This window comes from Girardinichthys multiradiatus, chromosome 15 (assembly GCF_021462225.1).
Source record: "Girardinichthys multiradiatus isolate DD_20200921_A chromosome 15, DD_fGirMul_XY1, whole genome shotgun sequence".
In the NCBI taxonomy this organism is placed as follows: domain Eukaryota; kingdom Metazoa; phylum Chordata; class Actinopteri; order Cyprinodontiformes; family Goodeidae; genus Girardinichthys; species Girardinichthys multiradiatus.
The window spans coordinates 25,105,501-25,118,137 of NC_061808.1; the positions used below are offsets into that span (position 1 = coordinate 25,105,501).

At 38.5% G+C, this 12,637-nt stretch overlaps 1 protein-coding gene across 6 annotated transcripts in view; it reads right to left on the reverse strand.

Moving 5' to 3' along the window:
- Positions 1–12,637, reverse strand: part of evlb (Enah/Vasp-like b) — a 56,639-nt gene that overhangs the window by 14,857 nt on the left and 29,145 nt on the right. For 5 of the 6 annotated variants that reach the window (XM_047387429.1, XM_047387425.1, XM_047387424.1 and 2 more), the window contains exons 2-3: positions 7,460–7,628; positions 1,354–1,531 (exon numbers count right to left, since the gene is read on the reverse strand). In XM_047387429.1, coding sequence (XP_047243385.1) covers positions 1,354–1,531; positions 7,460–7,628 — 347 coding nt within the window. The remainder of the gene's footprint in view (positions 1–1,353; positions 1,532–7,459; positions 7,629–12,637) is intronic. The other variant, XM_047387428.1, reaches the window with a different exon arrangement.

The following is a 12,637-nucleotide window of genomic DNA, read 5'->3' on the forward strand; positions in this document are numbered from 1 at the left end:
TCATCTCAGATGTGCATTCAGTGCTGACACAAAGTATTTAAAGTAGGACAAGATACATTTTATGAAGCAAACACAAACAGGAGCAGTACAATTCACTACAGCTCCTATAAACCCCTGATGACTCCCAGCAAATCAAAGCTTTCATTAATGTTATCAGTTGCACTGGTGTCTGTTATGTCAGTGTTAATAACATTAGCCAGAGTTTGTTAGAGGGCACTGTTACCAACCTCAGCTTGATTTTGACAGCTTTTATCACACTTGAGGAGGTTGCTGGACTCTCTAGGTCAGCATTTATGGTTTGTTTGCTGAGGATGCTGTGTCATGAACCAGGCTGCAGTTAGGAGATGGTCTAGGAGTTTCACTGATCTATGCTTAAGGTCTCAGGATATAGCCGATAGCAAATAAAGGAGAGTTCAGCAACGACCTTTCCGTTAAGGAACTAAAAATTAATGGACTGCAGAATGCACCTATAGGATAAATAATAGACTTTTGATGAAAAGACTACTGCAACTCTTCCTGGACCAATGTTGAAACTGACTGTAGAGGTGAAGCGAGCCATCTGCAAGCATATGCCCTTCAATCAGCTGCTTAACAGACTTGCTGCTACTAGGTTGCCGAATGTAGTTTTAAAACGTCACCTTCATGAAAGTGATAGGTGATAGTTTCTACACCATGACTGTCTTTTTTAACCAGCGGACCGCCATGCACAGTCATACCTTATATGGTATGATGGAAAACTGTAGTGGTTTTGAAACAATAATTTTCTAAAACATTGGTATACTTTGATACCAGTAAATGGCCCATGTCTTGTACGTGGATGTTAAAACAAATAGGTTTTTGGAGTTTGTGTGTTTCTATTAGGACTTATTTTGAACATATGAAATCTTAGAATGGTCAAAAATGCAAAACTCTCCTTTTGTATTTTATATGCAGCATTTTGCCTCAAGATTAAAAACAATATTTATAGTTAATGGTAGTACGGGAATAACGGGCAGCTCTACACCCAGTATATGCACTACAAAGGATATAATAAGTCTTTTACAAACAGTAAGTTCTGACATTCATTGTGCTACAACTTGAACTACACTTTCTACCCTTGTTTAGGGTAATAAAGTTGCTGTAGGCATTTTAAACTATGCATTTTTAGAAAACCCTAACCAAATATTCAAAGTGGGCTAATAATGCAATACGCTGATAATCAATAAGAACTTGGCAGTTTTTACTTAGTTTTTGCAGACTACTATTACTAGCAAAACAACTTTCCTTCAGAGAAAACAGCAGTGCATCTGGGCATCAGATATGAGCCTATTTGTGTGTGAAGTGCTTGTGTGCTGTAGAGAGGGGAAACCACACCTCCATCCTGAGCGCTGAGTACATTGAGGGCAAAGAGCATGGCATTGGAGAAGGTGGTGGCCTCTTCCTTACTGGCAAAATTGAGGCCGTAGACCTGCCTGGCATCCCTCCATTGGTGAAAGGTCGGAGTGGCTTGGTTGTACTTGAGACCTTTCACTATAGAGTAGTTGATAACCACCTGCAAGAAAAAGACAAAAGAGAGGAATGGGTCAGAGGAAGTAAAGATAAACTTTTTAAACATATTTAAGATAAATATTTTTACATCTAAAGATGGAAGACTAGGGATGTGAAAACAATTTTTCTCCTTAAGACCCAACTTTTCTTAAAACAGGAAGACAATCATTTTAATTCCCTGATTCTATTGCCCTGGTACATGACATGATTATTGGATTTTGAATTATAGTTTCATGAAGCTTTAACAGTAAGATTTGACATCTTGTGTGTGCAAGTGCATCTCAATAAATTAATCAATAAATGAAAGTTAATTTCTTCATTTCACAAAGTCAAATTCATATAGATTCATTACAAATAACGAGATGCATGTCAAGTGTTTATTTTTATGTTAATTTTAATATTGAAGACTTACAGTTAATTAGACCCAATATTCAACTTCTTCTTTTAAAATTAAATAAGACCAATAAAAAACTGTTTTTAATACAGAAATGTTGGCCCACACAATAGGCTGCTGATGTGAGTTGTCCTACAGGCATTCAGTGACACCCTCCACAAGAAGGAAGAGCAACAAAAGGTCATTGCCCAAGAAGCTGGCTGTTCACATAGTGCTTTATATCCAAGCATATTGATGGAATGTTTAGTGGAGGAACAAATGTAGGGATAAACACAGGAATAAATGCAGCCATGAGAGGCTTGAGAGGATTGTTAACCAAAGCCCACTTATGAATTTCAAGGGGATTCATAAGGCTCTAATTGTAATGGTAAGCTACATTGTAGCGACAGCTGCCCTGGGGCAGACTGACAGAAATGAGGTTGCCATACAATCGGCGCCACCAAGTCCTCTGGCCACCTTCAACAGGCAAGGTAGGTGAAGTGTCTTGCCCAAGGACATAACAATTGAGACGGAAAAAGTGGGGGTTCGAATTGGCAACCCACCGGTTACAGGACGACCCCCTACCAATGTTGACAAGTAAATAGTTATTAAACGTGTTGAAAACTTAGCTGAAAAGACTTTACAAACCAATAAAAAGCAGACGTGAGTTAAACTTTTTCTTGCCAAATAGTGTTTATGCATCAGTGTTTGAATTGGCCTTACAGCTGCTTCATAACTGTTGGTCATTTCTAAAGAATTTTACATTAATTATTAACAGGAATGTAAACTAGTCATGAATTCTTTAAAGTGGTAGTAAAGTGGTGCCCTTCAAACCGTATCTGTCACTGATTCTCAGTTAAGTGAGTTAACTAATGTAAGTACTGTTGTCTGTGATGATGTTCTAGTTAGCCATGTGCTACACTGAACAAATGTAAATTACTAATAAAAACAGTAATGTAAAATGCCTTGACTGACACCCCTAGCTAAATATTTACATGCACTTGTGGACACATTGCATGATGCTCTGCTTGGCAGTGAATGGCTGCTGTAAACTGAGTGGGCTGACAAATGTTATGCAGAAAGAGTCGTCAATATTTCTCATTGAGGAAGGGATGTGGTTGTCTGCTGCTGCATAGTCAGACTGTTACACACATCTCTTCACTCTGGTATGTCTGGACTTAGGAGATGGAGAAAAAGAAGCAAGTGTCTGACAGATGTTTGTATATACAGTGTGGAGAACAAGTATTTCATACACTGCTGATTTAGCATGTTTTCCCTCTTGCAAAGCATGTAGAAGTCTTTAATTTTTATCATAGCTACTCTTCATCTGTGAGTGACGGAATCTACAACAAAAATCAAGAAAATCACATTGTGTGATTTTTAAGTAATTAATTTGCATTTTATTGCATGGCATAAGTATTTGATACATCAGAAACAAAACTCAATATTTGGTACAGAAACCTTTGTTTGCAATGACAGATATCAGACGTTTCCTGTAGTTCTTGATGAGGTTTGCATTCATTGCACTCCATCATACAGATCTTCTCTAGATCCTTTAGGTTTTGGGGCTGTTGCTGGGCAATATGGAGTTTCAGCTCCCTCCAAAGATATTTGATTGGGTTCAGGTCTGGAGACTGGCTAGGCCACTCCAGGACCTTGAGATGCTTCTTAGTTGGCCTGACTGTGTGCTTCAGGTCATTGTCATGCTGGAAGACCCAGCCACGACCCATCTTCAATGCCCTTACTGATGGAAGGAGGTTATTGGCAACATGGCCCCATCCATCCTCCCCTCAATACGGCTGTCCCCTTTGCAGAAAAGCATCCCCAAAGAATGATGTTTCCACCTCCATGCTTCACGGTAGGGATGGTGTTCTTAGGGTTGTACTCATCCTTCTTCTTCCTCCAAACATGGAGAGTGGAGTTCAGACCAAAAAGCTCTGTTTTTGTCTCATCAGACCACATGACCATCTCCCACTCCTCAGCGGCGTAGTGTATTACTGATGGTCTTCTTGAGACTGTGGTCCCAGCTCTCTTCAGGTCATTGACTAGGTACTGCAGTGTAGTTCTGGGCTGATCCCTCAACTTCCTCATGATCATTGATGCACCACGAGGTGAGATCTTGCATGGAGCCCCAGAACGAGGGAGATTGGCCGTCATCTCGAACTTCTTCCATTTTTTTTAAATTGCGCCAACAGTTGTTGCCTTCTCACCAAGCTGCTTGGCTGTTTTCCTGTAGCCCATCCCAGCCTTGTGCAGGTCTACTGTTTTATCCCTGATGTCCTTGGACAGCTCTCTGGTCAGTTTTGTTTCTGAAAAATCGCATACTTATGTCATGCAATAAAATGCAGACTAATTATTTAAAAATCACACAATATAAATTTCTGGATTTTTCTGTTAGATTCCGTCACTCACAGTTGAAGAGTCCCTATGATAAAAATTAAAGACTTCTATATGCTTTGCAAGTGGGAAAACCTGCAAAATCGGCAGTGCATGAAATACTTGTTCTCCCCATTGTAGTTCAGGTGGAGCTATAATTATGGTCTCAGTCTTTTTGGTGTTTAAAAGAAGGTAGTTGCCAGAAAGCCAATCGCTAATTTGAGATAAACGGTGGACAGCATCTCTAGCTGATCAGGCTTCAAAGACATACAGCTGAATATTATCTGCATAAAAGTGATAAAAAATGTCATTAAATGTTTGATTGATGCCAGCCAAAGGGGGCATCTACAAAGCAAATATTATAATAGACTCAGAACCAAACCTTGTGGAACCCCTCAGGTCAGAGAGGCGATCTTGGATATTAACTTGTTTGCTTTAACAGAAAAGTCCTCCCAGATAAAAAAGAAGAAACCCGGTCAAGTGCAAAACCAGAGATATAAGCTAAGATCATCAGCCTATTCAAAACTGTTATGGTCAGTGAGACAAACGAAGATGTTTTTAGCTGTTTTACATTTGTTGTTTTATTATAGTACATCAGAAAGCTTTTTTAATGGGTAGCAATTCAGTCTAACTTTCAGGTAATGGTGAAACATATGTTAACAAAAGCTGCTTTATTGCAGTTTATATAAGACAACAGAACAGAAGACAATCAAACAGAAAGAAACTGGCATAATTATGTAAATAACATGCCAGTTAAGAACTTCATCACATCTAAATGCCTAGAAATGCGAACCTGTAAATGTTGGGACTCTAGATTTAGCACAGAATTTTCTGTTGTTGAACTACAGTTATTGTGAAAAAAAAGGTTTTGATGTGTAAATAATCTGGGCCCATATTCACAAAGACTAAGATTAAAAGTAGCTACTAGCGATGTCATTCTAAGACAAATCTTAGAATTTCTCAAATTCTCAAATTTTTCTTATTTCACCTTTGTGATAAAAGTTATTCACGAAGCATCTTAATCCTTAAGAGAGCTCCTAACGTGAAAAAATGTAAATGAGGTGTATTTGCTGTATTGTACATGTTGATGTCAGTAGCCTAAGCCTAAATGGTCATCTACAACGCTCCTCCGTCTGTGGAAAAGCTCTCTGGTGTGCTGCTATCTCCTCTATAGCTTGTGATTGGAGCAGGTACCAGAGCTGCTCACATTCCAGGCTGGTGCTGAAAGCAGAGGGAATGACCCATTGATCTGCTTGGGAATGCCTGTTTGTTCGCACCGTGATCCCAGGACCAAATTTACCTTTCAACACTCCTCTCTTCTCCTCCACCAGCTGGCTCTGCTCCTCTGTCCAGTTCGATTTTCTCCACCTTTTGTGCTCCAGTTTGTTTTGGTCATTTTACAAAACAAAATCTAATTATACAAGAAGGCGATCACAGTAAAATGCTGAATTTTCATATTAATATTAAATTAATTAATATGAAATAGACGCAGTATGAGAACGACCAGCATGGCGAGCATATAAATAAGCTACGTTCATTTTGCTAAGTTTTATCATCATAATTTACACATTTATGAATCCAGTCTAAATTCTATCATCAGTTAATTTCTCTCAATTGATAAATTAACCGATGAATACCAAATGCGCTCAATACTAGGAGCGCATTTGTTTTTTTTGTTGTTGTTGTTTTTTTGCAACAACCAATCACAGCTCTTAGAAGACAGCGTCACACCTAGCAAATGGGGTCAACCACACCTCTTCACTAAAATAGGAATTTTTGTTGTCTCCTCGCTCAGAGTCTCTCTCAGCAGAGAACAGAATCACCCTTAAGCTAGAAGTCCTTGGTAAAATTGTTTAGGCTTTGAAAGGAGCTCTCTAAAAGGACTCTGAGAATCTTTGTGAATACGGGCCCTGGTCCTTACCAGGTTCTAAAATAATTTCAACCTAAAGTTAAGTGTCCAAAGCTGTTCACCACAGATCGCTTTAATCTGTGTGAGCCTGATTTAGAATGAGCTCTTGTAAAAGTCAGCATTGCATGTAAAATAATACTTGTAGTGGGTATAATATATAAAAATGATTTTAATCTGGGAATTCAGTATTTTGTTCTGGTTTCATTTTGGCTATAGTTCACAGTACTTCGCTAAAGGCATCATACCGATGATCCACATAGCCCTGTCTTTCAGTGTTTAACCCTTTCTCTCTCCTAGACATGGAAATTGACTGAGCTTTTACTGTAACTAATTATATGTGCTCTCTTTCAGACTCTAACCTTGAAAACTGGCTCAGAGTTTATCTGTTCTTTCTTTCTAGGTGAAATGACTAAAGGAGCTACATCCACTAGCATTTACTTTTCCTTCCCATAGAAAGTACTCCTGGATCAGTGCTTATTTGTTCTTTTTGTGTCTCTGCTCTGTTCTCTCAAACCCCCAGTTGGTCGTGGCAGATGGCCGCTCACACTGAGCCTGGTTCTGCTGGAGGTTTCTTCCTGTTAAAAGGGAGTTTTTCCTCTCCACTGTCGCTACATGCATGCTCAGTATGAGGGATTGCTGCAAAGTCAACGCCAGTGACTGTCCACTGTCTCTACATGCTCATCCAGGAGGAGTGAATGCTGCAAGTCACTGACTGGATGCAATCTGCTGGGTTTCCTTAGATAGAAAAACGTTTTATTCAATTTGAATAAATAACTAACTCTGACTGCACTGTTCAGTGGTTAGGATTAATTGGAATGTATGTACCTGACTGTTGTGAAGAGCCTTGAGTCATGTGTTGTGAATTGGCACTATATAAAGGCATCATGTTATTCATTACAACAAAATGAAAATGAAATGAAGAATGAAATGAATCAACTTAGGAAGTTCTAATGAAATGTTTGACTGGCTGAAGGTTAATTTTTCCAAAGAAGTACTGGATTGTCTTACTTGATCAATGCCATTCTAACTGAAAAAATAAAATGGTGGACTGAACCACTACAAAAACCCACTACTGTATTTCTAAACCTAAATCATTGTTTGTTTGTTTGTTTTTTTAGATTAGTCATTACACACAGACACATGCATGTGAGTATATGTCTACAATATAAATATCTATCTTTTACTTGCAGCTAAGTGTCTCAGTGTGAATTCGTGGGTAGCCTAAATGTGTTTCAGGCCTCCCACAGTGTAATAAATGTCACTCCTCTTGTTACCTGCTGGTCTTGCAGCTTGACGCCAACCACTCTGAAGGTGTTGCTGGCAGTGTTGTGGTAGATGTTGATGCGGCTGAACCCCTGCTGGCCAGGCTTGATGGGGACCCACTTCTTGCTGGTGTCATCGTAGACCATGACAGAGGCCCGCGCCTGGCAGATGCTCTGCTCGCTGACAAAGACAAAGGGACGCAGAGGAAAACAAATGGTTGAGGAATATCTAAATGCTTCTTCAACTCTTCATTATTAGGCATAATGTTGTTCCTGGTTTAGTAAGATCATGAGGTTTTCAAGAAGGGCTCTTATATCTAAATGTCAGATTGCAGTTTCTAAAGTTTACTCAATGTGGGAATATTATTTATATCTGCCATTAGTACAATGATAGAAATGGAAAAACATCTAGAGTATACACTTGTAAACAAATAAAATATAATTGAATGCTCCTAATAGAGATTCAAACTTTCAAAATATTTGAAATATTAAATTTACATTTGGAAGTTTTAGATTTTTGTCTTGTGAATAGCTGAAAAGCTCAAAACTTAAGTAACAAAAAGTATAAACAAAACTGTGTATTCTGAGGTAAAAAAGTAGAGACACATTAGTGTTTCTGACATCAGTCTGTTGAAGGTTTGATCCACTCCTCACATTCAGCAGTTTAAAGGAATTTCTTGCAGATTAAGATCTGAACTTTGACTGAGCCCAGGAGTTTCCATTTGTTAATTCTTGCTGGTATGTTTTGGGTCATTGTCGTGTTGCAGGGTCCCATGCTGCTTCAGTTTTTTTCTAAAGATGGTCTCACATTTTCCTCATGGTGGGTTCTGTGATGGTGAGCTGGCCAGGTCCTGCTGAAGCAAAGCATCTACAAATCATGACATGTCCACCTCCATGTGTCACAGTTGGTGTGAGGTTCTTTTCCTTGAATGATGTATTGGTTTTTGCCAAACATGTCCTGTATTCTGGTGTCCAAATAATAGAATTTTAGACTCACCTGACAAACTTCAGTCTGGGCTTCATGTTTAACAGCCAGTGTTTCCTCCTTGCACACCTACCATGAAAGTTAATAGTAGCGAGAGCTGCTGTAGCTCCTGCGATGACGTCTTAGGGTTTTTGGAGACTCCTTTTAGCATCTTACTGTCTGCTTTCAGATTGAACATGCTCAGATGGCCAGACTTGGGCACGTTGGCAGTAGTTTTAAATGTACACTATGTTTTTCTTTTAACGAAAGGAAACAACTTGTTGCTGCCACCTTCCTGCCTCTTTTAGACTATGGCTGTCTAACATGAAGGCCAGACTGAAATGAATGGTTCTGCACATAATTTGCACTTATTAGAATCTGCTTATCATTGAGTGCTAAGGTTTATAATGAGAACCTCTTACCTATCATTGAGCTATGTATTCCTTAGTTAAATGGGCATCTCTTTCTAAACATAGTTTTCCATTGGTACAATTTAATCTATAATCTATTTATTCTTGGCTTGTTGCCTTCATATTTATCTTCTTATATGTCACGCAAACACACCATTTACAACCTCTGATCCCAGGATATCGTTACTTTCTGTGTTCCCTCAGCCCATAGAGAATTAGACAGACTTCTCTTACTCTGAACCATTAACCTGGAATCATCTGCAAAAGGTAATGAAACTCTCTGATCTAATTTATCTGGGTGAATTTAATATATTCAGGTCATAAATATAGAGAGAATGGCAATAGGCTCCTGCTTTTGTTCCTAATCATTGTTTGTGATGTATTATTATCTTAAACACTTTGACACTGCGTTTTGATAAGCACTTGTTCTGTACTTAGAATTTTATATAATGTTGGAACAGTTCTCTCTTGAAAATGAGAATTTATTTCTCAGTAAGATTTATCCGGAATAAATAAAGGTAAAATCAAACAAAACATTTTCTGTATGGATTTCCTTTAAGTTCATAACAAAGACTCATAAGCTGCTATTGTCTTTCTTAAGGGCCTCAGACAGCCCTTTGGATCTCACCATGTTTTCATTCTCATCTCATCAGTCAGAAGCGCTCCAAACTAACTAACTAACTAACCTAGGTTTAAATGGGACCAATCTTCTTCTTATCATGGTCACCTGGGTGTGATTTTAGCCATTTTTGAAGGGAATAAATGTGGTGGTCTCCTATTTTATTTCTTACCAAAAATTGCATTATATTCTACAGAAGGTTTGTTTCAAAAGGTCTGTTCTTCAGTTATAATTGTTTGGCTATATTACTTAACTTTTGTATTGTTGAAGTTAATATTAAAGAGCCACATATCCAAGTATGCTCTTGTAAGGTGTAGCACCCTCCCTCCGCAAAGCTCCACCCTGAGGGTCCAAGGTAATATTAAAACGTCTACATCCCTACCACAGGTGTTTGGGTTTGTGTTTTTACTTTGACACAGTGGAAATGGAGGGGGATGAAAAAGGACTTCAAAAAACTACCAATGCTCCCGGAAAAGGTTCCTGAGAAGGAAATGCACTTTATGTGTGTTCTACACCACCTTGCTTAAAAAACAGAACACCAGAAGTGGCATAGAGAAGAGAAATCGTTATCTAGTGAATATAAATAAGGCTTCACATCAGCAAACCTTTGAAATGAACACTCCATTTAGAAAAACAGCTGAACACAAAAACAAAGGTTCTGCAACCGAGTGAGGAACCTCAACAAGCCTCAAAGTTCACAACACCTCATATTACTGTGGACTAAAAACTATACATCAACTCATTCTTCTCTGTGACATTCACAGCCTAATTCAGATGTAATGAAGCACATGTCCTGCATCTGTTACTGTTTTTAATGGGGCACAACTGTAACGTGTGTGTGTCTGTAGGCTCCAGTGTTGGGACTGATCATTCTCCCATCTGACAGCATGCACCACAGGCTACCAAGACTCTTATTTCTCTGCGTTCTACCAGTGTAATAAAAAAAAACAAGCATATGCATAGTGTCCTGCAACCAGGACTATCCATTACTAGAGAAGATCAACAAAAGCCCATGCTGGATGTAAAATATATTAACAAGATCCTTGCCATGTGATGATGATGGTGCTTCTACAAAAACAAAATGGAGAGGTTAGAGAGCGGTAGAAGCTGAGACAGAGTAAATTAATGGCTTTACATACACTGAAGCCTATGGTAAAGATCTGCATGATAAATGTGAATAAATGAAATAGCTTGACATTATGCGTTTCAGTAGACTGGGACTAATCATATATTTATTTACTTACTTATTGCTATAGTAAGGTACTTTTTCCAGAACCAAGGATTAAAGGGGCCTTTCTAATACCTCATTGTTTCCATCATGAAAGACGTTTTTTTAAACTACAATGTTTCCACAATGGTTTGGAACAATCATATAACCAATCATATGCCAATAATTTTTAGAATGACAATCTGTAACTGCTATAAAAGATTAGCTTATTTTAACCTTTTTTGTACATACTTCCTGAAGAAAATCAACTGAAACACACAGTACCAGAATCAAACTATGTACCTCAACATTATTACATGTTCTCCTGCTTTACCGAGCTGGAGGCATCAGTAGGTATCTCCTGGTTTATATCTTACTGTTTAATCTTAACACCGCATGAGTCACTTTCAAGTGCACTCGAGATCAGCTCCAACAGGGCAATGATGTGTTTAATTTATTTTGGTTAACTCACCGAGTCCATTCATTTTTTAAACAGCGTTCTAGGCAGCTGGCTAAAAAAAGCCACCGCAGGCCTGGAAGCATGAATAAATAAGGTTCTTGTGCTAAAAGAGACTGGAGCAGACATGCAGGAGGGGATTGAGTGGGTGAAGAAAAAGGAGAGACATTCATTCTGACTGATATTTAAGGGACGCAGACTCAAACACAAACATGAACGCCTCGTGGATCACTCCATGCCATATGAGTGGAGTGTTCAGCAACTGCTGTGCAGAGCATGAATAAATCAAATGTTTATGAATTTACCATGATGTCACACACTTGTGCACCCATGGATGCATGTAAACTCAAGGCTGCAGAGGTTAAATGTCATCATCCAAACTCAGTATGTTGCCAAATAGAGCAACAGTAAAATCAAGCCTACTGGGACAGACAGAGCTGCTGCTGAATAATTTTCTCCAGTCACTATCGCAGATATATTCAACAGAGGAAAAAAAGATCTCCTTTGCATGACAACAACTTTGAGTGAATGTGTTCTTATCTTGTCTGGATTAAACAGACAGTAATCTGCTTCCTCTGAAATAAATGACGGCAGGGAAAACAATGACACCCACAGGCCACGAAAAATCCTCAAATCAACCCCATGAGGGAACAAATGCACGGTCTCTCCATCACAACAGCAGCTCTTCTTCCTGTTCAAATCTGTTTTAGTTTTGCTGCCACAACTGTGGGAAATGCTCTCCGAAGGCAAAGCAATCTCTAACACAGCATGTAGAAGGAATCCTGAGTGCAGCTCTTAAAGGGAAACTAAAACCTGAAATGGTGAAACCACACAATGCATCCCATTGGGGTGTTTAAAATCAAATGTGAGTTGCTTTTGGAAGAACAATGCTTATCTATAAAACCAGATGTTTTAGTATAAACTCTAAGAGCCAGAATATGGAACTGACCCGGAACTGACCGACGTTTGAAAGGTTCAAGACAACAGAAAAAACTGTTTCGAGAACAATTGTGTATTTATGTGTATGTGAAAGTTTGGGCAGGGCTGTGTAGATCTTACATAAATCTTGCCATGCAGAATATATAAAATACAACAAATTTCATCATGTTGTTGATTTATTTCAGAAATGTGTTCAAAGATTTTTTCCCCGATCAAAAGAAATCCCTAGAAGACTGTAAGGGCAAGTCTGTCTGTTTTAACTGAGCATTTAATAGTTGAAAAAAAATCAATGTTTGTATCTAAACGTATTTTACTTAACTAAGATAGCCTTAAAATGGTGCATATAATGAATTTTTTGCATGAAACAAGTTAACACGCATCTCTACCAGTCTGAAATCAGATTAATGAGGTCCTGTGATGATAAATACATGAATTATTCATTCAGATTCCCCAAGTTCTCACATGTTTTTAACCTCTTTAAAATATCAGATCTAAAAGGATTATTATACACACACAACACACCCACTGAGCTTTTATCCTCTTTGTCTCAGGGTGTTTCAGGTGTTTTATCAAAACCTTTTTACTCCCGTCCTC